Source organism: Oryza brachyantha, chromosome 2 (genome assembly GCF_000231095.2).
Source record: "Oryza brachyantha chromosome 2, ObraRS2, whole genome shotgun sequence".
Taxonomy (NCBI): Eukaryota; Viridiplantae; Streptophyta; class Magnoliopsida; order Poales; family Poaceae; genus Oryza; species Oryza brachyantha.
In genome coordinates, this window is record NC_023164.2 from 18,194,375 (window position 1) to 18,222,026 (window position 27,652).

General features: G+C 42.5%; 3 protein-coding genes and 2 non-coding genes across 5 annotated transcripts; 4 read left to right on the plus strand and 1 right to left on the minus strand.

Annotated features, from left to right (window-relative positions):
• The first annotated feature begins 426 nt into the window (after positions 1-426).
• LOC121053685 lies at positions 427-512 on the plus strand. Its single transcript, XR_005811229.1, has one exon. It is a non-coding gene; the product is annotated as a small nucleolar RNA SNORD25 (small nucleolar RNA).
• Positions 513-595: 83 nt separating this feature from the next.
• On the plus strand, positions 596-737 carry LOC121053675. Its single transcript, XR_005811220.1, has one exon. It is a non-coding gene; the product is annotated as a small nucleolar RNA snoR136 (small nucleolar RNA).
• Positions 738-2,351: 1,614 nt separating this feature from the next.
• LOC102711865 (glutaredoxin-C4, chloroplastic) lies at positions 2,352-4,538 on the plus strand. Its single transcript, XM_015833654.2, has 4 exons — positions 2,352-2,454; positions 3,042-3,130; positions 3,802-3,900; positions 4,095-4,538. The coding sequence occupies exons 1-4, from the start codon at positions 2,414-2,416 to the stop codon at positions 4,169-4,171; spliced, it is 306 nt and encodes a 101-aa protein (XP_015689140.1). The 5' UTR covers positions 2,352-2,413; the 3' UTR covers positions 4,172-4,538.
• Positions 4,539-7,771: 3,233 nt separating this feature from the next.
• Positions 7,772-10,651, plus strand: LOC102712226 (two-component response regulator-like PRR1). Its single transcript, XM_006647460.3, has 6 exons — positions 7,772-8,375; positions 8,495-8,656; positions 8,740-8,873; positions 8,999-9,166; positions 9,370-9,451; positions 9,550-10,651. Exons 1-6 carry the CDS (start codon positions 8,207-8,209, stop codon positions 10,398-10,400), a joined length of 1,566 nt encoding a protein of 521 aa, XP_006647523.1. The 5' UTR covers positions 7,772-8,206; the 3' UTR covers positions 10,401-10,651.
• A 7,665-nt stretch (positions 10,652-18,316) lies between these two features.
• On the minus strand, positions 18,317-20,426 carry LOC102712501 (myb-related protein 340-like). Its single transcript, XM_040521155.1, has 3 exons — positions 20,132-20,426; positions 19,435-19,564; positions 18,317-19,345 (listed from the first exon to the last, which is right to left on the minus strand). The coding sequence occupies exons 1-3, from the start codon at positions 20,271-20,273 to the stop codon at positions 18,775-18,777; spliced, it is 843 nt and encodes a 280-aa protein (XP_040377089.1). The 5' UTR covers positions 20,274-20,426; the 3' UTR covers positions 18,317-18,774.
• Between the last annotated feature and the right edge of the window lie 7,226 nt (positions 20,427-27,652).

Genomic DNA, 27,652 nt, shown 5'->3' on the forward strand with positions numbered 1-27,652 from the left:
AACCTGCACCGCCCAAGCCTATATAATGCGTCCACCTCTTCAACTAGCATTACCATCGCCGCCGCGCCGCCCAAGTCTTCCTCCTCGCCGCCGTCTTCTAGATCAGATCTTCCTTTTTCTTCGTTTCGTTTTCGTTGGATTTCGTATGCTTTCTACTCGCGATGATTTTGTGCGTGCTTCGTCATCTGGTCATTGGGAGGATTAGTCTCTAATCGGTTCCCAATCGACTCGTTCCCTTGAAGCAAAATCATCCTGTTGTATCCTGAGCTCGCCTTCCTCTCGTGTCCTCGGATGCGTCTCGCCGTAGGGCACTCGGCGGCTGTTACATACATCAACCTCCTCGAGAAAATCATCCCGAATCAGTTTTTCTCTCTCTTAAATTTTGTTGTTTCTGTCGATCTGTGTTCGATTCGATTCGTGGTCGCTGGCAACGGTGATGAGTCCTACAGACCTGTAATGACTCCTGCGGAGATGATCGCATGGTCAAAGAACATCTAAGGGACTGAGTTGTCGTTCGTGGTCAATCGATGAGATTATTTTAATTCCTTCCGATTGTTTTTTCAGTTTTTGTATACTCTGTAGTGAGTGGTCTGCTTCGGCTTCTGTTCGATCTACTCGTGCCTGCGGACGACCTTGAGGTTCGTGAGCAATGGCGATATGTGAAGCTAAAGTAATTGTTCCTCTCGCTATCCGGCGCGGAATTTGTTGATGCGATTGGACGTCGAGGAACTATACTTCGAATCTGTTACTCCTGGTCCTTCAAATTTTGGTGTTATTTGTACTGAAATTTTCGTGAGCAAAAAATAAGCAGTGAGGTAGATCATGACGGCAATGCGAATCTGAACATGCGAAACGGCAGCTGAAGGACTGTCTTGGTAAAGATGCGTCTGTAACGTTAAACAATCAACCTTTAAGTATGTAATCAGCTGTAGAACATCCAAAACCATAGGTAGGAACAAGTGAACCACCATAGTAAACCATAGAAAAAAGAAAGTTGGGCAACTGTCGTTTCCTTTTTTAATACAAAATGGAATAGGAGTTTTGAATACTATCTCGTTTTCATTTTGAACAATTGGAACACAGGATATTTCTTTGAAACACAGGTTTGTTAAATGTAGGAATATGTCAATGAGCGAAACATAGGAGTTAAAAGGTGGAACATCCTGCTTATTATTTTGCTTCAGAATCTTTATAGTATTATACAATTTGTGCAAATGTCAAAGGAAAATGTAAGATCTATCATCAGTTACTTTTTCAAATACCTTTCCGCTTTATATGTTATCATACGTATTTCTTTAAGAGGTGTTATGGTCTTTTCTTCTAAATCTTAATTCAAGTTAAAATAGGATTTTTTTTTTGTAGGATTGGAGCCCTCTAAATTCTACTACTGTGTTTTTTTGTTTGAATATAAAAGGTCCTAAAATTTAAATCGCCTAAATCTCTAAACTTTGGGCAGTTGAGCTGTTCTCAGTAGAAAATGGCCTGTATTATGTTGGGCCTCTGTTCGGAGACGGGCTTAACCTAACAGGCAGACACGTTCGCTGAACTGTTGGTCTCGTTCTTATCGGTAAGCCTGGGCACCAAAAGACAAGTTGCCGAACAGACCGAGACCGAGAAATTCGTTCTGGTCTCGCGTGAAGAAGCTAAAATTTCGTCCGGTCTTGGGTACCCGAAAATACCAAATTTGGCTGCCTCCCCTCCGCTGCTTCCTCCTGCCTGTCTACCTGGCTCCTCCGGGTAACTGGAATTTCGGGCATTTCAGTTAGGACCGAGATCGAATAAGAATTTCTCGGTGTTGTGTTTTTTTTCAAGACTGATCGAGCCAGAGTTCTGAAATCCTCCGGGTAACCGAAATTTTGGGCATTTCAGTTAGGACCGAGATCGAATAAGACCGAGACCGAATTTCTCGATGTTGCGTTTTTTTCAAAATCGATCAAGCCATAATTCTGAAAGACCAAATTTTCTCTGGAGACTGAACCGAAGACCTCCTCGTCGGCTCTTCGTGAAGTCAACCGCTGCCGAAAACAAAACACTAAGGAAAACCACGCACGTTGCGTATCCGTAAATTCTGTGCTGCCTTCTCTTGCCATCTCTGCGCTCCTGGTATCGTAGCTCTGCGTCACTGCTGGCGCCTGGAAATCCTGTTTGTCTCTCCACCAAGCAAACCATTGCAAGGATCGAGTCGCAACCAGGAGAAACAAATACAGCCAGTATTTTCCTTTTTGCAAGACCAAATATACGTATGCCAATTCGTGGCAGAGGAAAACGCAGATTTTTTTTAAAAGGAAATCTCCCGTCTCCTTCTGCACTGCTATAAAACGGAGGCTGGGCGGGCTTGGGGATGGCACATTCGTCTTCGTCTTACTCGCGCCCCTCCGACCCCAACCCAGCAGAGGAGCCCAGCAAGCCGACCATGGCGCTCGACAAGGCCTCCAACTCAGTCGTCGTCTTCAGGTCTCTCCCTGTCTCCCCTCTCACGCCTCTTTCATTCGCTTGCGTATATAAACGTGGCAAGGCTGGCTGACCTACGCGATGCGAGGCCGTGGGCCGTCGGGTGCTAAATTTGTGCTCAAATTTTGTGATCCTCAACAAAGCTAATCCATGAGGAAGGCAATATCGAATATGTTGCCTTTTGCTGTTCATTTCTTTTGCCGAACTTCCTGGAGCTGAATAGTTGATGTGCCAAACAAGACCCCTCAAATAGCTCGCCATGATAATTGAAGTTTGCATTATCCGGTGATTTTGGTATCAAATTATTTTGTTTCTGTGGAAACTGGAAAGTAACTAACGTATAATGCGAAACAGGTTGATTTGATATCATACTACTTTGCATAGCTTTTGAGAAAAAAAGGAAATGCTCAAATCTTTTGTCTGTACATTAGTACCTCGTGCAGTTTAAGACAGATCTGAAACAATAATCAAGCATTTATATAAAACGAACCTATCAGGATTATCTCCAATTTTTTCAAACTGTGACCCTGTGCTATGCTAAGCACTACTAATTTTTATCTTTCTCCGTGTGCTTCTTGGACTGGCCGTAGCAAGACGTATTGCCCTTTCTGCGCCCGAGTGAAGCAGTTGTTGGCACAGCTGGGTGCAAGCTACAAGGCCGTTGAATTGGATGTGGAAAGTGAGTGGAATACGCTTTCTGTTCTTTTCTCTATTGTTTATTTTTATAGTACGTAGTCACAAACATGTCTTTGTTGGCAACAGTACTAGGCAAATCTGCTTGGATTCCATTGGATTTAGTATGGTTAGGTTTAGACTTTAGAGAAATGTCCATAAAAATAATCAAATTGAAATACACGTGATCAAAATTCGAGTGGCTAAAAGATAATAATTAAGCCAAACATTTCCTCAAAAAGAGAACTATATAACCAAACAGAGAAAAACAACAGGGGCACACTTATAACCCCATTAGAAAGGAACTAGATTGGATGGAAACTCTGAGAAGTGTATGTGAACTGATGCCTCTAGAATAAAACAGAGGAATATTTTGCCCTACCAAGTTAGAGAAAAAGATTAGTGGAGTTGTGTAGACCTTGTTCGGAGGATTTTTAATATTATAGTGCTAATGGCATAATGGATTGTCAAGAGAAAATTTTCCTCGGTGGATTCTAAACTGATATTGGTGGTAAATGGCTGCCATTGAAAGTTTGAAACCACTTGATAGTACTCTTTAGCTCACATATGAAGATCATATATGACTGACTACATGGGGCAATTTTAGAATGACCTATCTACTCTTTGGTTCATAAATTGCAATTTATCATTGAACTAATTCTTTTTCTAATTACGAAGGTGATGGATCTGAGCTGCAAGCAGCTCTTGCCAATTGGACTGGTCAGAGAACTGTTCCTTGTGTCTTCATTAAAGGGAAACATATTGGTGGCTGTGACGGTGAGTCCTTTGTTCTTAATTTGTTGTGAACTTGCGATGCTAATGTCCTTGAACCAACAACATTTGCATGAGCTTTTATCACTGCTTAAATGTTCCCAGAACAAGAAAAGTGCTGAAACGACAGTCATTTAGTAGTTCAATTTTTTACAACTTTGACATCTGTTTTAACGTCCATATTCATGTCTGCCAAGCAGATACCATGGCAATGCACAAAGGAGGGAACTTGGTTCCTCTGCTGACTGACGCAGGAGCAACCACACCTTCACTGTAGATAAATACTTTGTGAAAACGTGTTCGTTTTATGTCGATGTCATGGAATAAAAGCGAATATGGGGACTTCCACTGGCACTCTAGCAGAAGAACTTACTGCTGACAGTAGCTTTGGGTGACTGCTAAGCCTGTGTGCAGCACTACTCTAGCTAGCTTAATTTGTATGATTTCATTGTTGTTAGCAATAAAGATGAGTGCGTCCTGTGAATGAGACTGATGATGAATTGATGATGGTCTCTATTGGCACCGCTCTTTCGGCACTTCAAGCTCCAGCTACCGGCGTGGCCATTTGCTGTTCAAGATATTTGAGATCGTGTGTTGTTGTGCCACTGATGCCATCCACTGTTCTGGGTGGAAGAGGTGCAAACAGACAACCAGTTAACTGGAGGACACATCCTTCGTAAAAAAAAAGGTTTTTTTTTGGCCCCGACCATATAGGTCTGACTGTCTGAGTGGCATCTTGATTGCATTTACCGTCATGCTGAATTACAGCGCTACTAGTAACCGGTAGATGAAGTTACCGACGTAAACAAACAACAACACATTAAGGCTTCCATAACGTTTCCAAACCGGCTCGATGCTCGAATGTAAGCAAACCGAATTCGCAAGTGCAGCATCGCTGGATCTGCTAATGGGCCCATCGACGATCTGGTGCCGGAGGCAGAATCTCGTAGCTACTTGTCTTGCGTACATCGGCAGTGGCACACACAAGGAAAGCGAAGCTACGAAAAGCGCTAGGCTCCCGGTCGGCGCCACGAGCCACCACCACAACTCCACGACCCGTCGCTCTCCAACCGGCGTACTGCCCACTCGTCCAGGTTTAGCTAAAGCCGGGAGCTCAAAATCTTTAACTCATCAACCACCGGCCACTGCCGTATCGCCATGCTGCCAATCAACGCGAGCATACGGACACGGGACGATGTCCCGGTGTCCCCCCTCGGATTTTTCCGCCGTCCTGGCACGTCGGCGGTGGTGGCCTCACGTCGTGATCCGGAACGGAGGGCGGGGACGCGGCCACCGTGGACGCCGGCGCACGGCACGTGGGGGGTGGAGCGCCCACTTTCACGTTAAGTGGCAATGGGACCATTAACCGATTTATCCCATTAGGACAGCTAAATAGGTTAGATTTTGTACCCATGGATATCTTAGTGAGAAATTTTTAGAGTAAAGTGCATCAGCGATCCTTAAATTTGTATGCATGTGTCATCTACGTTCCTGAGCTCTCAAAATGTATTTTTCGCTACTCGAACTTGTCTGGTGTGTCATATAGATCCAAACGGGCTTCGATCCGCTCCATCCGCTGACGTGCCATGGCACAATGGCGCCTACGTGTTGGTGGGGCTATGTGGGTCCCACATGTCAGTATGCCTCTCCTTATTCTTGTCTCCCCCTTCTCGATTCCTACACTGACATGTGAGACCCACACAACCTCACCAACACGTAGGCGTCACCGTGGCATGACACGTCTGTGAATGAAGCGGGTCGGAGCCAGCGGCGGATCTAGGATTTGGGATATGTGTGGTCCGACCGATTTTTTTTTGGTAAACACATTAAATATAATTATGCTAACACACACATATTATATATATATATATATTATATGTGCAAGTATAGATAGTAGAATAGACTATAAGTGCACTAGAATATATGAATAAAGAATCTTAAAACATATAAAATTAGTAGTTAAGTAAAATTTTGATTCAAAGAAACTTATATGGCTTCTCAGCAATAAAATAGAAGCTTAAATGCCTAGAAAAATTTAAAGAAACATTATCTTACTACATTTCTTCTTATCAAGTCTATGTCTTCTAAATTTTAATGGCTATAAAAGTATTCATTATATCTTCTGTATCCATTTTAAAAACATCCCGCTTAATAAAAATGATCATGTTACGTTATTTGCAAGAATACCAATCGATATATTTTTTGTGTATTAAAGGGCTGATCGGCATTTTTTGGGTGGTCCGGGGACCAACTGGACCACCCCCTCCGCCGGTGGTCGGAGCCCGTTTAGACCTATATGACACAACAGACAAGTTCGGGGGACGCAAAAAAATGTATTTTGAGAGTTCAGTGACCTAGATGACACATGCACGTAAGTTTAGGGACCGCTGGTGTACTTCACTCAAATTTTTATACCCGATGGATAATTGAGTTTTGGTATGAGTAGGTAGTGTCCATACCCATCACCTAATGGGTACCCACTAAAAATAAATAAAAATAAATTATATCATTTACTCATAAAAATTCGGCCCAACATAAAAAATTCTAATTATGTGGTAAACTATTACCAACTACTTTTGTAGTACTCATTATTTATTGCTAATTATAGCACAAGATTACAATTGATATTGATATTGTATTGTTATTTTTATTGTATTGTGGGTAATAATTGGGTATGGATTACCCATGGGTAAAAAAACTCACGTGAGTATGAGTACGAGAAAAAAATATATACATGAATGTAAATATGTAATCCAGTAAATAAAATTTTATTTCGTGAAGATGAATATGAGGTCGTAAATATCTATTAGTATCTACTCATTACCACCTTAGTTCCACGGTTTCCACCACCACCATGGCACCATCCCACGCGCGTGCGACGCGCCCCCACCTCCGCCTCTCGCGTCTCCGCCTCTCACGCACGTCTCGCTTCGTTTCGGTTTCAGCAGTATAGCGCGTCTTTGCTCGCTGGCCGGCTGGCCCCCAGCTCGCGCGCGTGGCGGCCCCCCGTATCGCACGCACGGCCACGGCCCCAGATGGCAACGGGACCCGTGATTCGAGACTCGATAGGTATTTACTCTATTAGAGTATAGATATGAGCTAAATATATTACCTGTGGATAAGTAATTAGGTAAATACTTTTATCCGATGGGTACGCGGGTATAGAAACATTCTTATCATCACCATACCCGTTTAACCATGGGTAATAAATACCCGCAAGTTTAAATGCATGTCATGACCTAATATTATATTAGGCTAGCCCAATTAACCAAAACCACATGTATTTAAACCATCCATACATTTTTCACCATACTATATGAATATGTGATGTTCTAAGTATCTAATATCTATGCATATACTATATGAAAACTATGATATTTAGATTGTTTTGAACTTTTGCGGGTATATGGGTAACCTAGCGGGTAAGGTTTACCCAAGCGGATATGGGTATGAGTAAATTTTCTTATCCGTGACAGGTATGAGTATTTTAATGATATAAAATTTTACTAATGTGTACGAGTATAGGATAACAATACCTGATGGGTATTTACCCATTACCATCCCTACCCACCGCCCGGCCCAATCGCCCTTAGGCATCGGGGATTAAGATATTTCCGAGGCGCTAACGTGGCAGGTCAGGTAGGTGTAGTAGATATTTTCTCACCGGCCCACACGCCGCCGCCAGGTCGGGGCCCCCATGTGGCTTAACCGCGCGGGCTCTCCGACCTGGCCCTCGCACGCGGCGGCACGCGTCTCGCCCAAACCGCTTCACGGTGTCCATCGCCAAACCGCTTCACGGTGTCGCGAGGGAGGCCGTGCGCGACCCGCGGCGCGCGGGTGCCGTTTATTTTACACCGCCCCGGCGGGTGTCTTTCTTTCCTTCTGAATTTTTCTTGTCCAGGCTACGACGAGCCCCACGCGACGCCACCGAGAGAGGAAAAGGGAGCAAAAGGTAGGGGAGGAGGAGGAAAATATCCTGCGCCAGTAGAGCGGACGCCGACGCCACCGCCCCCTGAATAGATTAGGCGCCGGATAATGGAGCGGGACGGACCGCGACGGGCGGAGGAGGTCGCCGCCGGCGGCGCGGGCGGGCGGTGGTAGCGCAACTGGTACGCTCGGCGAGCTTGAGCCTCTGGGGTGGGCCGGTACTACTGGCGACGGCACGGATGGAGGAGGAGGCGTCCCCGGCAGATCCAACAACCGCGTCGTCCTCCTGCGTCGTCTAAAGGCGCCGGCTGCTGCTTTTGTTCGTGCTGATTCCGACGCGTTGGCTGGTGACAAGTGGCTGGGGGGTGCGTCCGTGTGGTTGGGTATGGTGGGCGCCGGCGAGGGGGATCGCGTTGGCGGTGGCGGCGGTGGCGCGGCGGTTGGGGGAGGGCAGCAGTTCGTGGACCGGAGCAAGGTGAGGATTCTGCTCTGCGACAGCGACCCAAGCAGCTCCCGGGAGGTGCTCCGCCTCCTCTGCAACTGCTCCTACCAAGGTCAGTTCAGCTTTGCCCGCTTAGTAGGGGTGTTTGGCTGCTCTAATCATTTGGATTAAGATTGCTTGTTTTGCTTCGTGTGCGCTTGATTGTTTATCGCCACTGTTTTGTTATTTCAGTGACTTGCGCCAAATCTCCGAGGCAGGTGATCAACGCCCTCAACTGCGAGGCTGGGGAGATCGACATCATCTTGGCCGAGGTTGATCTGCCCGTTTCCAAGTGCTTCAAGATGCTCAAATACATCGCCAGGAACAAGGAACTGCGCCACATCCCCATCATCAGTAAGCCGCCTTCCTATTCCGCTGATACCCATGCTTGTAGAGCTGTAATAGTGACCTATCCTCCTCTTGACGCGATTATGCAGTGATGTCCAACAGAGACGAGGTTTCTGTTGTTGTCAAGTGCTTGCGTCTTGGGGCAGCAGAGTACCTGGTCAAGCCGCTGCGCATGAACGAGCTGCTAAACCTCTGGACCCATGTGTGGCGGCGAAGACGGATGGTAAAGGGACTATCTTGATTCATCTTCAAATTCTGGGTTGTAAAAGCATGCTCTAAGCTGAGATGGCTGTGGTGCTGCTGTACTGTGTATAAATTGTATCTTAAGTTGAGTGTTGGTATTGGCAGCTTGGTTTGTCGGAGAAAAACTTCTTCAATGACAATTTCGAGTTGGCGTTATCAGAACCTAGTGATGCCAATACCAATAGCACCACTCTTCTCTCAGATGACACAGATGATAAGCCAAAAGAAAACATAAATCAAGAAACAATCACCTCGAATCAACATGAATATGAGGTAACCAGCTAAGTAATCTTTATTGAAGTTTGTAGTCCAACATACTACTGTATTTAATATCTATCCACCTTTGTGTACTATCTTAATGCTGGAGCATACCTTTTTGCTTCATATGCTCTGTTGATGATGATGGATGTTGAATGCTAAATTGTTTGCATTAATCTGCCTGTTAAATGCCCTTGCATTTTTCGACATGTTCGCAGTCTAATCCTTCTGACGCTGAGCCTAAACAAAAAGACAACCCAGATGATTTGCCAATCTGTACTGAAGGTGGTGAGCAAACTTGTAAGTATCTTGAGTCTTAAACTGTTTCCTTTCGCTGATTTAGCAGTTCTCCCAATTGAAGAATAATTTATAAGGTTTATGTGTTTCTTCTATGCCAGCATCCCCAGGAGTAATGTTTTCACGTCCAATAAAGACTAACTTGAGGGTTGCCGAGTCTTCTGCTTTTCTAGCTTATGTTAAGTCAAGCACCCCAACCACCAGCTCATTTGATAGTGCACTACAAAGAGGTGGAAATCGGTTAGACTCTTCAGATCACAGGGCTAATTTCACTAGTACAGCTGATAGAAGTGACACTGGCACTGATGTAAATATTCGGGATAAAGAAGCCTTTGAGATGCCTGTGCAATACCCTGTGGTATGCTTTTCGTCCTCTAACTTGCATCTGGAGCGAAGCAATGAAGGCCAAAATGATGCTTCAGGAACTCCTCCTGTATATCATTTTCCATTTTATTATCCAGGGATGATGGACCATGGTATGACACATCCTCCTGTGCAAAATTTTCAAGGGAATATAAACAGCGCTCAAGTGCATACACCACCAACATTGCTCCCTCAGTATAATGTTTATCCCCAATGTCATGGTGTATCTATGATGCCACCATTTCAGTATAACCCTGCTGGTATGAGCATGCCATCAAGTCATATGCCAACACAAAATATGTGGCCACAAGTATCAAGCACACCAATGCCTGAGGAAACATGTAGTCGGTCTGAACGGAGAGCTGCAGCACTTGCCAAATTTAGGCTGAAAAGGAAGGAGCGCTGTTTTGACAAGAAGGTAAGGTATGTGAATCGGAAGAAACTTGCTGAAACAAGGCCAAGAGTGCGAGGGCAATTTGTTAGACAGGCAAACTATACAGATATAACTAGCACTGGAGATGATAACTCTGAAGATGAAGATGATGAACCATCCTCCAGGGAGATAGAGATGGTTTCTTCTCCAGAGTAGTGTAAAAGGTTTTGTTATATTTGAAATAGAGTTCAGACGATTATTGCTCACTTTGCAACTCAGTAGATCTAGGCAATACATTTCTTATGCTTGAACTAGGCAACACATCCATTCACTCACACAATACATCCATTGTGCCCCCAAGGAACTTGTGGCATATTCATAACTGTTACTAAGGACATTTTGGAGAAACTCATCTTTGAAGGTGAGATGCTAATTAGTGATGCACAGGCCAGTCCAGATCGTAATCATCGTGCTTCAGAACCTTATAGTATTTCTACTTGCACATACAGTGTTCCTTATAGGGGTGTTAATGGAGCGGTTATAGGGGTGTTAACGGAACAGATTTAAACGGACAATGGTTATACCATATCCTAAACATAATTTTTACGTGGATGCGAATATGGATGCGGATTGTTGGAATATGGATGCAAATTGTTGCAGATGTCGGATATGGTATGAAATCGGCTTGAAAACGAATTATTATGATCGGATATGATATGTATATACAATCAATACATTGCCATTTAATATTGGATGAAAAATACTTGGGCTATTGATGGGCTTTTGATTGAGTGTTTTATGGGCTAAACAACTCGGATTATCCGCTAAAATGATTATCGGATAATTCGATAATAAAATAGGATAATCCACATCCATCAGGTATTAATGATATCACATTCGTATCTGAATTGACAACTCATTATCTGAATCCGACTTCGTATCTGTCGGATAGTTGCAAACCTCTATAACATCCTTAATTCGAGCGGATTCGAATCGGATATTATCCGATCCGTTAACACCCTTAGTTCCTTAGACATGGTTACTTCCATTTTCTTGATTTTGGATGTGCATGTGAACTTGATGTCCTATAGTTAGGGGAATCGACATATTTACAAATAAAAAATAATTTATAAATTAACTTTTATATATATATTCTTATCTATTTATAAGCTAAGGCTGAAAAATGAACTATGGTAGAAAAACTTCAAAATCAACTTTAAATTTTAAGGTTAAAATTTAAATTTTAGCTTATAAATATAAAAACAAGAAAAAGACAAGGGTGGCAGTTCACGTTCGCAAACGCCACGGAAACAAGAATACCACCAACCTAAATATTGTAGCGCGACTCTTTGTGTAGACAGACACAAAGAGAATAACCTAAATTTTGGATTTAGGAAACAGATTTGTCGCCGTCATGATTCCTCGTAATCATGAAAACTGAGTTCCATTTGCACATCTATAGCTTCAATTCGCATAACTTATTTTCGACCTTGGAAAGTAATGTAATCGATATTTTTAGAAGGCCAAAAATGATTGTTAAAAGGAATAAGATGGTGTTCGAGCGAAAAAAAAAAGAAAAGAAATAAGATGAAGGCTTCTCATGTGAAGTTTAGAGTGATTACTGGTGGTTCTGTGACTACGGCCAGCACCAGAGCGATGTCGCCACTGCCAGCATGAGCATGACCTCTCAGCGGTTCACTTCATTGCCAAAAAAAGAAAAAGCCTGTCTGAATTTTGATAATAGAAAACCTTTCTGAACTTTGACAATGCCAAACTATGGCAATACCAATGTTGGCAAGGGGTTTTGGCTAAAGTTTTGAGTGTAAAGTTACAAAATTGTCAAACCTTGGTCTTGGTAAGGTTATATTGGTAGTGGTATGTTAGTCTGTTGGCTGTTGCCATGCCAAATTGTGGAAGGGTGGATATGGTAACAAAGTGAACAAGCCCTTAGCCATCAACTCTTGAGTAAAATTGCAGAACGAGCTCAGCTCAGTGGAATAAAATTGCAGCTCAGAACAAGCTCGGTAGAACAAAACTGCAGATATTTGCTACCTTGCTTTGTCAGGCAATCACACATGATGTCCTAATAGCACAAAAGATGACAATGTACTACAGTTTCAGAACATGCGAAGTCGCCCGAATGACATCAGGATCATACGGGAGTTAATATGGTAGAAACAGCACTATTTGTAGATAGCATGGGGGTACACCAGATCTTTTGACTGATACAGATAATAGCAAGGTGACAAGACTGTTTTCTCTTGAGGATCCATGGAACATGGTACGCCAAACTAAGCATCTCCATCAGTACTTAGGCGCTGGCTTTTGGGTTGGCAGCAACCCGAATCTCTTCTTCAACAGGTATCTCTGGCGTGAGTATTTGTCATCGGGAGAGAAGCGAGCTGCAGCACAAGCACAATGTGTCAGTAATCTTTTTATGCTCAAGAACACACGTAGATCATTTAGATATACAAATTATTTTAATGGCGTATGCACACAACGAGATTAAAAAATGATTAAAAAAACATTCTACCTAGAGAAAACTGTACATACAGGCACACGGCCTTAAGCCCCCTAAAACCCAAAATATTAATAGAACTATAGAAGGCAGACAATGTGAGCTAAAAGCTCTGGCTATACAATGCCTTCGTGTTCAGTAAACATCCCAGCAGACCCCAACACTAATTAGACATTGTAATTCTAAAATCCAGATAGCTTTGACAACTCAGGGCACATAAGCCGAAGAATATCTATGTATTTAATCTCCCCAACAAACAACTTTCATGCTTCAAACTGCGCCTGGGTTTATAATTAGGTCAACAATAAGATTTGACACACAATTCGAATGGTAAATCCTTATTTACAGTACAACACTAAGCACATCGGCACATAAACACAAATTATGACTCCACAGCAGAGGCAGAAATCAGAGCAAGCGACCGTACCTGGGTGAGCAGACTGCGTTGGCACACCGAGCGGAGATTCCTTCTGAAATACAAGAACAAGATACACCCCATTCAGCATCGATTAACATACCAAACCATACAGTAATCACCAATCAAAACAGCACATAGTCGCTAAGGCAAAGCCTACACGACCTTGGTGGTGTACACCTTGTCGCCCTTCTCGTTGATGTAGTACTGGAGATACATCTCGGACAGACGACAAGCCCTGAGAAATTCGTCGAGACGGGGAGCGAGGTTACTTCTGAGACCACCACACGCGGCGGCGATTTTCGAAAGCGGGAAAAAATAATAACAATAAGAAGAGTATTGGACCAACCGGGAGGCGAGCCGGTGGAGCTCCGGGGTCCGGGCGGCGAGCGACGGAGGAAGGGAAGGGGGGCGAAGGGAAACGCGAGGCGAGAAGGGAGTTGTGGCGGCCGCGGCGGTGGTGAGTGGGGGGAAGGCAAAAACCCTAGAGAACACGTAAGATGGCCGCCGGTGGGGTTTTCAACCCAGCCGAGAGTTGGCGGCTGGGTTGGGCTCATTGTGCGGTTTAGATGGTTTGAAGCCTGCGACGGCCTGCTTACCTATGGGCTCGCTGCGGACGAGCCATTGGGAAAGCGAAAAAAGGCTAGTTTGCGCGCCCGCGCGCACCACTTTCCAATTTTGTTTCTTTCCAAACAGTGTCTTTTACTTTATGTATATATGTATTTTTTAATTTTTCCAAACAGTGTTTTTACTTTAGGGGTATAAATTTTGCATGTATAAATTTATATATATAAATATATTTCTATATTGAATTTATATGTATAATATTTTATGTATATATAATATTTATATCTATATAGATTTTATACACAGAGTTTTTGTATATTATATATATATATATGTATTTATTACTGAGCAATTTTTTATTTGGCTCATGTTTAATGTTAGATGGAGCAGGGGATATTTTTTCGAGGCCAACGGAGCTCTGCTCGGAGCCGGGGATTCGCCGAACACAGGCGGAAAACGCTTTTGCCCCGGTTTCGTTTTTAGGACCAGGGCCTGGGATATTTTTCTAAGACGGGGTGGGGTTTGTTCTTGTCACCCCTTGGCTCTGCCCCACCTCATTGCCAAGCCTATAAGTACATATTTCTCTATCCTAAAAGTGACAACTCCATCGGTTCCCGCCAAGGAGCAAGCATGAACAGTCGGGCTAGTTGGGACGGGCTGCAGTGGTTTATTAGGTTCTAAGGTCTGAGCTCTAATCCTTGCTCAACCCAACTCATTGCCAAATCATATGGAGTTGATTTAAAAATGGTAAAAATAGCCCACCCCACTTAGAGCATCACCAACGAATGTCCAAAATTTTATCCTCTAACGTCATATACAAAGATGTTTATTAGCTAACTCTCTTAATTACCATGTATACAAATTTAATAACATAGCGGAAAGAAAGAGAAGGAGAGAAAAACCGTTCTCATGCATTACAATGGCTAAGAGTCGACTCTTAGCATTTATTAAAGAAAATTTTGTTGTACAAGGGTGGATAAAAAGAAAAATAATATAATAAAAATGTTTTATTTTATTAATGAAGAAATCATACATGACTCTACTTTTGCACGTACCGTTATAAAAAAAGTTCTCGTGCTGACGTGGATCAGACAAGAATCCACGGTGGTCTCTGTTTTTGAACATGCCCTAAATCCCTTTTGAGAGTATCTAATGTTTTAGATATGAAAAAATATACTTCTATCGAAGAGAGAACCTAAATGTGGTTTCATGAAAATAAAAAAGTTTGTCAGCTTCAAAGAGCCGCTATCTCCTTCCACGTGATTGCCTGCCCTTTGTCTCGCCTCATATGTGAGGAAATGATGGATTGGGAGGAGAAGCGCCCCCCCTCCCACACACACACAAGTGGGGAGCGAGAATAATTATGAAAATTTTATTTTTTTGGCATGTATTTATTCATTCTGTTTTAATTGGGTTAAAGAATTTTTCGATTTTTCACATGAACCATGCACGAACATGACTAGGTTTGAACATATATGACTATAATAAAAAAATGACAAATGTACCAATGCTATTTTTCTCATATTAAATCATAACATTTCTACATATAATAGATATTTAAGATTCAATATTTGAAGTGTGTCTTTTAAAACGTTATTTATTTCTAGGGATGGCAATGTATCGGGTTTATAGCGGGTTTTGTAAAAACCCACCTGTCACAAAACCCGTGACCGTAAGGTAAACCCATACCCGTAAACCTTTATGGGTGTATAACTAAACCCGTACCTATACCCGTCGGGAACCCGAAACTCAATGGGTACCCATGGGTGAAACCATGTCAAAGAAAAAATATCTTAATCGAGACATTTCCATGAGTATATTAAGGTTTTTCAATATTTAAATGCAGGAAATAAGCAAATAAACATAGTTGATTGATTAATATCAACAAGAAAATAAAAAAGGTAAAATAGTAAGCAAGTAAAACTAAGCTCGAAGAATTCTAACATTCAGTTATCCAATCATATTGACACAAACGGCCAATCATGCATCAATAATATTCTTATGCTCTCGGCTTATAATACTGAACAATAAGCATGTTTTATGTCGAATATTTCAAAGTGTTGCTATATTTTTGGGGCCCCAATGGACACCCATGGGTTAAATCTAAGACCCGTACCCAACCCATAACTTCACCGGTACCCATCCCAGGAACCCATGGGCACAAATCTTTGCCCATACCCGTACCCATTGGGTACAAAACCCGTTGGGGCTCTGGACCCGTGGGTCCAATTGGCATCTCTATTTACTTCCGAATAGAAGGAGTATATATATATGGGGTCACAAAATGAATGTGCAAACTGATAAGCGATTAAAAACAGCACTACCAAGTGCTCTTTGCCGTTTTTGTTCTTTTTCAATGATTAGATTCTTATTAGTGGAGAGTGCAAATGGTGCACTTGAAGTTTCCTGGATTTAGTTGTCTCTAGCTAGGGAAAAGAAGGTTCTTCCATTCTGTTTGTCCATAGGAAAAAGAAGTTCATCTCCCTATATTCTCACCATCTTTTCGCTTTGATATTGATAAGAAAAACATCCCTAAAAAGTAGATCGAGTAGTATAATTTTGCCAGAGTATATGGTTTAAATGCAAATGCTATGGCCCCTAAGGATTTAAACATGTTCACCATTAGCACCGTCGTCTCCCTTAAATTATACACATTTTAAGAGATTTTTTTTACGTCCATATATTGAGTATTACTGATTCATTACCGATTTTTTATAGCCCCAAAAGAATGTCTGGGAAGATTGCATATATCGTATCTTTTGCTGATTGTTAATCAACACTAAGGATTTGTGTGTATAGATAATCATTAGACTGAAGATTTTAGTTTAAGGAAGTCTTCCTTGCTCAGAGCGGCACGTGCTTTGCTAGTTACTGCGTCCAGTACACACACCCTTGCCGCTAGCTCCTGCACCCAGTTGGTTCGTTTTGAGGGATGTTCCCTCCAAATATTGGTCTATGCTTCTATTTTTTTAACCTCTTTTAACATGAAAAAAGGAACATACTCTTGTGGAATAACATACTTTCCCCACCAAGTCAGGAACAAAATTTATGGTGGTAGAACCTACGGTGGTTAACATGGTATGAATGCTGCCAGCATGGGAGGGTGATTGTTTGTTTTTGTCAAGGAAAAAGCGAAAAAAGATATTTACAAATAAAAAATAATTTGTGAAAGTAACTTTTATACACATGTTTCTAGCGATGAAAAAACCTCAAATCAACTCCAAAATTAAGGTTAAAAATTCGAAATTTAGCTTATAAACATAAACAAAAGCAAAAAGTTGCAGATGATGGTATATGAATTAATGTTAAAAGCAACTTGGTTAAAATAATAAATTAAATTAAATTAAAATTTTCTTAAATAGATTATTACCCCTCCCGTCCTTAGCCTTATCCTCTTCCTCGAGATGGCCTTCTCCACTCGCAAATTGTGATTGAGATTGTGATGTTATCGATGCAGTTAGCTCCTCTCGCTCCTAGCCTTTCACACATGTGACTCTTGCTCCTAGGATGGGCTTCAATTCCTCCCCCACAACCTTTCTTCCCCATCCTGTAATGCCCTACCCCTTCTTCCTTCTCTCAAAGAAACACATGCAAACTTGATGCTCGCACGCCTAACACCGATAAGCCCTAGATTTGCTTTTTCTACCTTGCCCTCACCCTTGCCCCACCCTCTTCATGACCTCCCATGGCTAACAGTTCCATCGCCACACTTCCCCCTTCCTGTCCATAACTCTCTACCCTACCCAACTTAACTAGTTAGCACCTATTTTTCCATCATCGATTATGCTTACCGTCCTCCTTTATTCTATAGTTGGACTACCGTCTTACCATAACCGTCACCCACCAACAGGTAGCCACTCCCCTGTCCATCTCCAACTTCCTCCTCCCCTTCTCATCCACTCCACCTAGGGAAACTTAATCTAATCATTACTTAGACAATGCTTTGACACATTATGATGAACTAGAGTTTGTCGAAATTTGTTCTTAGATAACAAGCACATGCCCATTAACAATCCTAAAATCAATATTCTACTATGATAAGTACCGTTAAAAGTCCATATGGAAAGATTCAATATGAGAGAAACCCTATAATCTATTTTGTATTGCACTAATCCTAATGTAATATATATAAAATATATTGAGGCAGAGACTTGGAGTATAAGACCATGTTTGTTTCCACTTAGAATTATTATAATCTAGATTATTGAGGCAGATTAATAAGTTTGATTATTATAAGCTGAAGTACATATGCACAGTAAGAGTAGTAATTAATTTAAAGTGCCTAAGGGTAGTGAGCCTTTAGCCACTCAATAATTTGAAAAAAGCACTTTTGGAGGAGCTTATCAAATTATAGTAACTTAGGGCTCTAGATTATAATAACCTGACATAATAGTCTAATCGTTTGTTTTAGATTATTTTTATAATCCAGATTACAATTATTGCTAAAACAAACCAGGCCTAAGACTAGTTATACTATGTTTAAATCTAGCATGTCTCTAATATTTTTTTTAGAACTCAAATATTCTATTTTATCTTTATAATATTTTATCTTTGTATCCGGAGTTTGTATTTGACTCCATTATCTCTAATATAAATATATAGTTATACTTCTAACGGTCCTTACTAGCGTCTTTATGGATGAATTTTCATTAACGGTCCTTAGAATACACAGTTTGTCAGATTACAAGAGCTCAGATGTGCTTTTAACACCTGTTTGTTTTTTCTGCAGTCCTCCTATATATCCCTTTTTCCCAAAAGCAAAACAAAGAAAAAAAAACTCTCCCCTTCCCTTTCATCCGAGAAAAAAGCGCTCTCAAATGAGCCAAACATGCCATCGAGGCAAGCTAGCTACTCAAAGTGGAGTATAGTTGGTGTTGCATCCTTATCCACCAACACCTCATGTACACAAAATGGACTCTCGCTCTCACCTGCACAGTCACTGCGTGTGCCCTCCTCCACACGCACAGGCCTCTGTGCTTGCAGTAGGATCGATCGATCCACAAGATCGACCAAAAGGAGGGGGAAAAAATCTACTTGTAGCTAGCTAGCTAGCTGGCAATATGATTGTTAAGCTAGCGAGCTAGCTATGGCTAGTAGTAACCGAGGCCTTGGTCCTGCAGCGGAGGGAAGCTGCCCCAGCAGCCGGCGCCGCCGTCGATCATCACGTCATGCACCACGTCGTCGAGGTTCCACAGGCTGCCCCACGTGGCGGCGCCGCCGTCGAGCTCCTCGCTGGACCCGACGTCGCTCGTCGAGGCGGCGGCGCCACCAGCGCTGATGGTGGCGGCGCCGCCGCCGCCGCCGAGGAGGTCGTCGTAGGAGTAGGGCGACGACATGTCTGCGGCGGGGTGGTAGTACAGCAGGTCGTCCATGTCCGGCATCTCCTGCATTATCTGCAGACCGTCGACGTCGTCGTGCGCTAGCGAGGCGGCTGGTGGCGCGGCCTCCGCACTACGGTTGTCCTCCACCGCGCTGGCGGCGTCGTCGTCTTGGCCGAGCATCTTCTGCTTCTGCTGCTGCATCTCGCGGCGCTGCTTCAGGAAACGAGCCCTCGCCCGCTCGATGTTCTTGGACGGCTTGCCCTTCTTGAAGTGCGTCCTCCAGTAGTTCTTGATCTCGTTGTCCGTCCTACCGGGCAGGCTACGCGCGATCGTTGACCATCTACCACCACAGAATAATGTAATCGATCGAATCAGTCATACACAGCAAATTTAACACGATCTATCGAGCTCTCGTGAAAGGATTTGCACCTGTTTCCCCACAGGGCGTGCAGCTCAAGGATGACGCTCTCCTCCTGCGGTGTGATCTTGCCTCTCTTGAGGTCAGGTCTCAGATAGTTCACCCAACGAAGCCTGCAGCTCTTGCCACTTCTCTTCAGACCTGCAGAGCACGACAGACAGGCAGGCCAAAGCATGCAGTGTAAGATATCAGACAGAACTAGCTGACGTAGATATGCAGAAAGTAATACATGACACACCTACCACCTCCATTTGCTCTACTTAACTAAGAAAAGAAAGCTTGGCTAATGCTAATCATCTGAAGCTCTTAGCGTGGGCCAGAAGGATTTCCATGTTGATCTGACGAATTTGCATGCGCGTGCATGCAGTCCAAAGTCCAAGCGCGGCTAATTACTTATGGATGTAAGCTACAGGCACCAAATGCGTATTCCCCGAAAACAAGAGCACCGAATGCAATCGGAATCAAATCGTGCAACTTGCCAATCATGTGTGCAACCTTAAACAACCTGTGCTGATTTCATGTTTGACTGCTCCAACTTGCAATTTAACTAACTAACCAAATGCAACATACTGTGATGCTACTAGCTTCTTTTCCCAAAAGGCTATATTAATTGATGACATGCGCTTCTTCATTTCGGACAAAAAATCAAACAAAACCAGGTAGAGATTGAACTGATTGCAAACATGCAAGAACACTACTCGATCTCACCTGTGATTTTGGCGACAGAATTCCACCTCCCTTCGCCGTGCTGCCTCACGTACTCGACCAGCAGCTTGTCTTCCTGCGCTGTCCATGGCCCTTTCCTCCACCCTCCTTCCTCCCTCCCCCAAGCAAACTGCTGCCCTTCCATTAATACTACTCTTTCCAGAGACAATCACTTCGTCTGCTATCTGTCTAACTCGATCGAGAGGGTTATCTATCTCCTCTTAATTAATTAATCTCCTCTCTTCTTTTGCTTCCCTCCTGAGCGAGCGAGCTGTCTCCCCGGTGATGAGAGCTAGCTAGCAAGTGGTGAAGCGATCGATGAAACAAACCGAGTGAGCTATCTCCTCATATATATCGGCAGAAGGCGCCATCTCACTCTCCGGGTCGATCACCATGGGGGCATGTCGCTGTCAGGGACATCCCACTGCCACTACTGCTTTCGGAGGAGCAGAGAGGGGGCCGGGCCGGGTTGCCGGAAATGCCCCCGACGGTGATTCGATCGGTGTCGCGGGTAATTTCGATAAACTTTTTTCCGCACTTTTTCTCCGCCGATATGATGATGGATTACCGACTTACGTAGGGTTTCCTGCCGAAAGCGCTGCCTCTAAGCCTAGCTTAGCGGCATGCGGTTTTTTGGGTGTTGCTTGGAGTAGCCACGACAAGGACAAAACCAAGCATGTTTCCTACTTTGTAGCTAGGCAGCCATGTATTGCGCATTTTTTAAATTTTTTGGGCCTTTCTTTTATTTTTAAATTTTAAAACTAATCCCTTCCCGAGTTTCATTTTTATATCTAGACTTCTCAGACATACTAATCTAACTAGTGTGATAAGGGTTTTGTCGCACTAGTTAACAATACTGCTATGCCAACTCATAAGGGCATGCCATATTATTTAGACATATCAAGCAGAGAAAAATGATCAAAATATTTAGAGTGAAGAAAATTGAGTAGAGTTCCATTTTAAACCAAAGAAATGATAATGTTTAGAAAATGAAAAAAAATCCCATAAAAGGCAAGATCTCTACTATTTGCAAATCTTTTTAAGTCCATCAACCAGGTATTCCCTCTATTTTTTAAGAAGCTCTGATGTTTGACTTTTGACCTGACATTTGTTCCTATCTTCAATAAATAAGTTATAGTATAATACATTGTTGGTCTCTAAACTTAAAGCGGATATTATCTAGGTCCGTAAACTTAATTGAAGTTATGCATCTAGGTCCTTAAACTTGGAAGCGGATGTCATTAGGTTCATAAACTTTTAAGTTGCATATCTACGTCCTTAAACTTGAGAGCGAATGTCATTTAGGTCCATAAACTTGAAAATTACATATCTAGGTCATTGATTCATTGATTTTGAAACTTATATCACTCTAATTTAGGGCTCATTCGTTTTAGAGGTAAAACAAAAAATTTAAATTTCTATGAGTGTTATTCAGTTCATATAAATGAAGTATAGAAAAACTAAAGGGGATTTTCTTTTCCGGCAAGTCGTAGAGAAAAAAATTACATTCATTCCAATTTATTTAAAAAAATCTATAGATTAACATGTGCATATATTTATATTCCTTAACTTTTCCTTCTAGTTACCTGGTGTCTAGGTGTCAAACAGTGGTACATACTTAACTTACACTAGCTAGAGGTAGGCATACTTTTCACCGTATTTATCATCTGAGACGACTGACCTCTGTAAAAATGCTGAGCCTGTTGACAGGGTTTACAAATGTCACCAGTAGTCAAGTATCGCTCCTTAGCAATTTGGTCAATAACCACAATGCCGATGCGGTCGTCGACAATTAAAGCACGATGAAACTTAGGCTTTTTTTCTAAAAAATATTGAATTCTACCTTTTGAACTTGATTGATTTATGGGTGATTTCTAAATTTGAACCTGCTCGATAAAACCTTTTTATTGACTATTGTCAAGTCAAGAACATCCATATATTACAGTAGAAGTATATTATATGCACACAAAAATTTGATGATCACTACTTCTTAATATTGTATTATATGTTTTGCTACCTCATTTGCTACCTATCATAGAAACATGAGTAAGGCCGGACGCCGAGCTAGGCTTGGCTAGGCTTGGCTTGGCTCAGATCATGATAGCTCATTAAGTTAATGAGCTAGCTTAGCTCGGCTTGTTAACTAAATGACCTAGCAACCTAGCTTGGTTTGACTCGTTAGCTAGCTCATTAGGCTTGCGAGTCACCATAGGCCCACAGGAAGCATCAGCTAGTGGGAAGGGGTGGGGCTGGTGGTAACCGGTGGGGGTGGGTTGGGGCTAGCGGCAACCGGTGGAACAGGTTTGGGGCTCGCAATGGTCGCTACAGGGATTGGGATTGGGGTTTGGGTTGGTGGCACAACCGTGTGATGGGTTGGGGCGGGGTTGTCAGCTATCGCCCCGAAGGGTTGGGTTGGACTGACAGGACTGAATGGGTCACTGCTTCTTGTGCTTCTCCTGCCTGTCACTGTGTGTGTCTAGTTTAGTGGTGGCTATAATATTGGTGGAGTTGTTATAGAGGAAGAGGAATGGAGGTATAATGGGCTATGGCTATGGCACGTTATCAGCCTAGTTCTGCTGCTCCCTGCTCAGTAGCTTGTTTAGCCCGCAAGTAGTTCATGAGCTGACTCGTTATCAAAAATAATCTAAAGATGTGACTTGGCTCATGAACAGATTGAAATGAGTCGAGCTGAGCAAGGTATCAAACCACGAGCTTTTCGTCTAGTTTTACACATGAAAGGTAAATCCTCAATTTAAACTGCGTTTTAGGGTGATTTTTTTTATTACAAGAAAGATGCACACACCACCATACATGCATATCATACTCACACATCATTAAATTTCTATTCAAGGGTACTTTCCTTTTTATACATGAAGGGCGAATATGTGAAAACTTAAGCACGGCCATTTGCTTGAGTATGTGAAAAAAATGAATAATATGAGCCACATACAAGGTCGCTAGCATCGGTGGATGAGTCTTGGATTGATTATGACCTAGCTAACTTACACAAAATAAAACATCTTTCCGAAAGAAAAACGTCTCCTCAAAATAGCGATGTTGGTATGATTGCTCGATCTAGAAGTAGCCTTCGGTTGAACCAATATCTTCCTTTGAAGAGTGGTAAGTGCATGGTGTCATCAACATTTTTCACCATGTATGTAATATAGGATGGTTTCTTCTCCTTAATTATTGTCTTATTTTTATATGTATGCTTTCGAACATCTATATAGGGATTTTTTAAAAGGTTTCTATATAAAATTTCATCATCTCATCTTTTAAAAATTAATTTTTAATTAATGGACAATTTTATCGTTTATAACATTAAATAGTTAGCACGCTAATAATATAATCTTTTATCCTTAGCCATAAAAGAACCTGACATATATTCTCTATTTTTTAGGAAATGGATGCAATATTTCTATACACATCAAACAAAAGGATTTCAGATTTCGTAACAATACACGGCGTATCTACATCCATGATGCACCTAGCACACGAGTTCGATACGAGAGGCCCCAGTTCAGGTGCCCATTGGGTCCTAGGACAGTTGACCTGTCTTGGCAGTGTCTAACCTCGTGCGCTGCCACATGTGCAGGCAGTTGACCTCCGTCGAAACGTGCGCATGGCCTACCATGCATTCAAGTCGGTCAAACTGTATAGCCTTGTAGGCCTTCGCCGAATCGCATGGTTTCTGCTGCTCAAGTCAAACAGACCTGCTCGGTCACGTACTCACGTCGCTTTTCCCGTACACCCTTCTAGCAGTCCATCTAGATCAAAGTGATCTCCAAATCTGACTGTTGCCAAGATATACTAGCATAGTAGTAGTACGACACAAGGACGGAAAGGCTACTGCACAACTTGTGCACAGGCTTCAACCTGGTGACAAGATCTCTAGTTCTCTACCGGATCGGCACGCGTGTGAGCCCAGTGGCAACGATCATCGGGTGGCCTCGGCCGGTAATAATTTCCCATGGCTCTCCACGGTAGAACTGAAACGCACCACCCACATCGGACGGACAGTCAAGCGCAATCAGACGGCGACCGCAACGTACGATAGCCAAACTCTCGTTAAACACCTGGCCATCGTAGGGGCCGGGGCATGCATCGATCACGGTCGCTTCAAGGCCGAGCAACCCGCGCCGCGACGCGCTTAGCAGCGGAAAAAGCGCAGCCGTCGCCGTCCGCCAAAAAAGACTCGGGCAGGCGGTTCCAAGCGGTCACTTTGACCACCCCACGATGGCGGATTCACCCCAGCGCCGCTCCGCGCCCGCGCGCCGCGCGTCGTGTTACGTTTTTTTTTTCTCACCCGTGTACGGTCGGCCGGGTCGCCTCATCGTCAACACGGGAGCCCCCGGGGCCTAACCCCACCACCGCCACTAAACCACCGCGGCGTCCGTCCAACCGCGCGCGCGCGGAGCCGGGACCGCACGCTGACTCGGGGTCAAGCGCGAGCGACACTGTGTGGCCTCCACCACTCGCCCCACGCCGCGGTCGCTCACACGGTTTGGGCCCAAAAAAAAAAAGAGCGTAAAGCGCGCGACCCCGAGTGCGTGCGCCTGTGCGAGGGATCGATGAGCGACCGAGCCGTGCGAGTGGACGCTGATGATATCGCGCGATGTGATCAAATATATCTCCCCATCGGGAGCGCGCTTTTAAGCCTAGCGGTAGGGATTAGCATGGGAGGAATTAAAGAAAGAAAGGGAGGAATTAAAGAAAGAAAGGGAGAGCGGAGGAATTGACGAGAGATTCCGTGTCGAGGAGGAGCGCGCACAACGGGTACGAGCGGCCCGTGGCGTCGCTGGGATCGTGGATGGCATGATGCCCGAAGCGAATTTTGCTGGACGGATGGATGGATAGGCAGGGTTCATGAGAGCGATCCGTCATCCCCGCGCGGGGTTCGTTAGTTGCCCATGATGGGTTTGTGACATGGCCCATGGGGGTATTATCGCGTGGAAATATCGATCAGCATAGGTAAGCAGCTGGTTTTAATTTTATTAGGTGAGAACATGGGAATGGTAGTACTAGGTACGTGTTTCACGTGGTGCGTACAGTACGTGCCCGTCTGATTTCGTTCGAGAGTGACGAGAGTAGGTTGCCCATATGGCATGTCGTTTTCAATATGTTTAAATTGAAACTATAAAAGAACTAATTATATTTTAACCTAAATATTTACATGGGTGTCTAAACATCACGTATCATTTACTCAAGTTCAACGGTATTATTATGATATTGTATTGAGTTTTTAAAATGTTTTATAACATATCTGTTCATAAATATGAGACAATGCATTTTAGCCGTCTAATTTTAAGCTTATGACCAACTAGCAACTAATGGTGTTTAGGCTTTGCCATAAAATATTTAATTTTGGGGTTCATGTTAAAAATTACTTTCTTGTGACTATAGTTTTATAAATACAATCGAAACAATGTAAAAATGTTATGGTCAAAACACACCCTACATTTAGCTACTCGTCGAATTTATAATGTTAAATAAGAGAGGGTATATGCTAATAAATCTTGGGACTTGCCACTCCAAGCACATGGCAAAAAAGAACATGCATATGCACTAAAATGGTAGAATGCATGATGAAGGTTAAAATATTGATGTCTATGAATTGTGTGTGTGTGTACACGTGGGGTGGGGTTGGGTTGCGGGTGCATTTCTTCTTATTAGTATAGTGAGGTCATGGATTTTTTATTGGGCTCTACCAAAGATTGTCAAGACCGGGCTGATTTTCACTAAAACATGTTACATATGATAGTTTTATATTGCATTCTTCAAACTCTTAAACAACCTCTCCGCGCCACTAGGTTCAAGCATAATATATTGTAATCTAGATCAGAAGTGATTATTTAAGCAATGAGATTACCTGGATTAACGTGTGGATATTTATGGAAGAAATAATTACACACATGTAGAAAATACCATTTTTATATTATTCATATATGATATTTAATTTAGCCATATGGTCCATGTTTTAGGTGTGAACTTCCAGCGGTAGGTCAAGTAATTAGAAAGGTCATTTTCTGCATAATTGCAATTTGCAACCACAGGAACTTAGCACACTTCTTGCTAATTAATGAAAAGTAACACAAAGAAGCAAGTGGATAACAATGAGGCTTTGCTAGTTTAAGAGAACAAAAACCAATCGTTTAGGATTGATGTGCTTTCTCTTCATTCACGTTTTGTTGTTGTCACACGTTCTACTATTTACATTCACCATTCATGGTATACCTGAGAGTTTCAGGGTGACTATTTGACTTTTTTGGAAAAAGTACTAAACACTACATTTATACTAAATAATAATTTGTGAATATATATATACACTCTTATATATATATATATATATATATATATATATATATATATATATATATATATATATATATATATATATATATATATATATATATATATATACACACACACACACTTAATAAACTAAAACAAACTAAAACAAAGACCAGAAAATAAACTTAGATAAAAGAACTTAAAATCATATCTCGATTTTTAGCTTATATAAGCATAAGCTTAACGTCCTCCCTGTCAGCAGCTCAGCACCCATCAATCACTCCTGTTGCTCTGAAGATAAAGAGCAAGCGTGCTTCAGAAAATTTAACAGCGGAAAAGAGTCAAAAGACCGAACCACTAGTTGACATCTCAGGACCGACCAGACTTTTAATCCCTCGGCAAATCAGAGAAAGACAACTGAAGTCTCGTCAGTTTCTAAAAGACAGAAAAGGGGCCGAGATAAAAATGGACACTTTAATTACTAGAAGAACCAGATAAAAGCTCTCCTGCCAAAGAACTAAGGCGACACTCACCTGTTTTTTTCTTCTACTTATACTTATAAATCAAAATTTAAATTTCTATCTTAAAATTTAGATAGAGTTGATTTTAAAATTGTTAATCAAAGTTTATTTTTCATCTTTATCTTTTATATCGCTATATATATATAATTTATAAAAATATTTTTACTTACAAATATATCGTGAAAAAGTCAAACAATTATCCTTTTGTTGGAAGGACACGAGCGGCTATCTAGTTACGTGCTAATTAACATCTTGCACTTGAGCACGCTAACCTCTGATTAGTGCAATATAATTGCAGTATAAAACTCCGTTTTGTTGGGCGGGGGAAAACGCGGTTACTGGTATCGTCGACGTATGGTTGCAGGCCGCCAAACCAGTACGTACGCTATCTCGGAGCGTGATCACGCACGGCGCCGCCGCCAGACACACGGTCTACTGATCACTGGTTAATGCAGCCTTTGGCAAATCTAATCTTCTTACACGCTTTGAATAGTTGTTAAACTAGGGACCAAATCCAAGTAGATGTTTCGTTAACTGCCAACTCGCTTGGCTACACATTGCTTTTTGTGGAAACCGTGAAGGTAACTAACCCGGCCTAGGTAGGACGTAGGAGAGACCACGCCCGTCGACTTGCAGTGGAAGACCAACGAATTAATTAACACGTGTGTTGATCACGGCAGCTAGAATGCATTGTTTTGAAAACTCTTTTTTT

Excerpts from the sequence above, each read along its gene's own strand:
- LOC102711865 (XM_015833654.2), top strand. The coding sequence starts at position 2,414 with ATGGCGCTCGACAAGGCCTCCAACTCAGTCGTCGTCTTCAG. Across the intron at positions 2,455-3,041 it reads AACTCAGTCGTCGTCTTCAG|CAAGACGTATTGCCCTTTCT; the intron begins GTCTCTCCCTGT and ends GACTGGCCGTAG. Across the intron at positions 3,901-4,094 it reads ACATATTGGTGGCTGTGACG|ATACCATGGCAATGCACAAA; the intron begins GTGAGTCCTTTG and ends TCTGCCAAGCAG.
- LOC102712501 (XM_040521155.1), bottom strand. The coding sequence starts at position 20,273 with ATGGAAGGGCAGCAGTTTGCTTGGGGGAGGGAGGAAGGAGGGTGGAGG. Across the intron at positions 19,565-20,131 it reads TTCTGTCGCCAAAATCACAG|GTCTGAAGAGAAGTGGCAAG; the intron begins GTGAGATCGAGT and ends CGTGCTCTGCAG. Across the intron at positions 19,346-19,434 it reads CACGCCCTGTGGGGAAACAG|ATGGTCAACGATCGCGCGTA; the intron begins GTGCAAATCCTT and ends CTGTGGTGGTAG.
- LOC102712226 (XM_006647460.3), top strand. The coding sequence starts at position 8,207 with ATGGTGGGCGCCGGCGAGGGGGATCGCGTTGGCGGTGGCGGCGGTGGC. Across the intron at positions 8,874-8,998 it reads TGTGGCGGCGAAGACGGATG|CTTGGTTTGTCGGAGAAAAA; the intron begins GTAAAGGGACTA and ends TGGTATTGGCAG. Across the intron at positions 9,167-9,369 it reads CGAATCAACATGAATATGAG|TCTAATCCTTCTGACGCTGA; the intron begins GTAACCAGCTAA and ends ACATGTTCGCAG.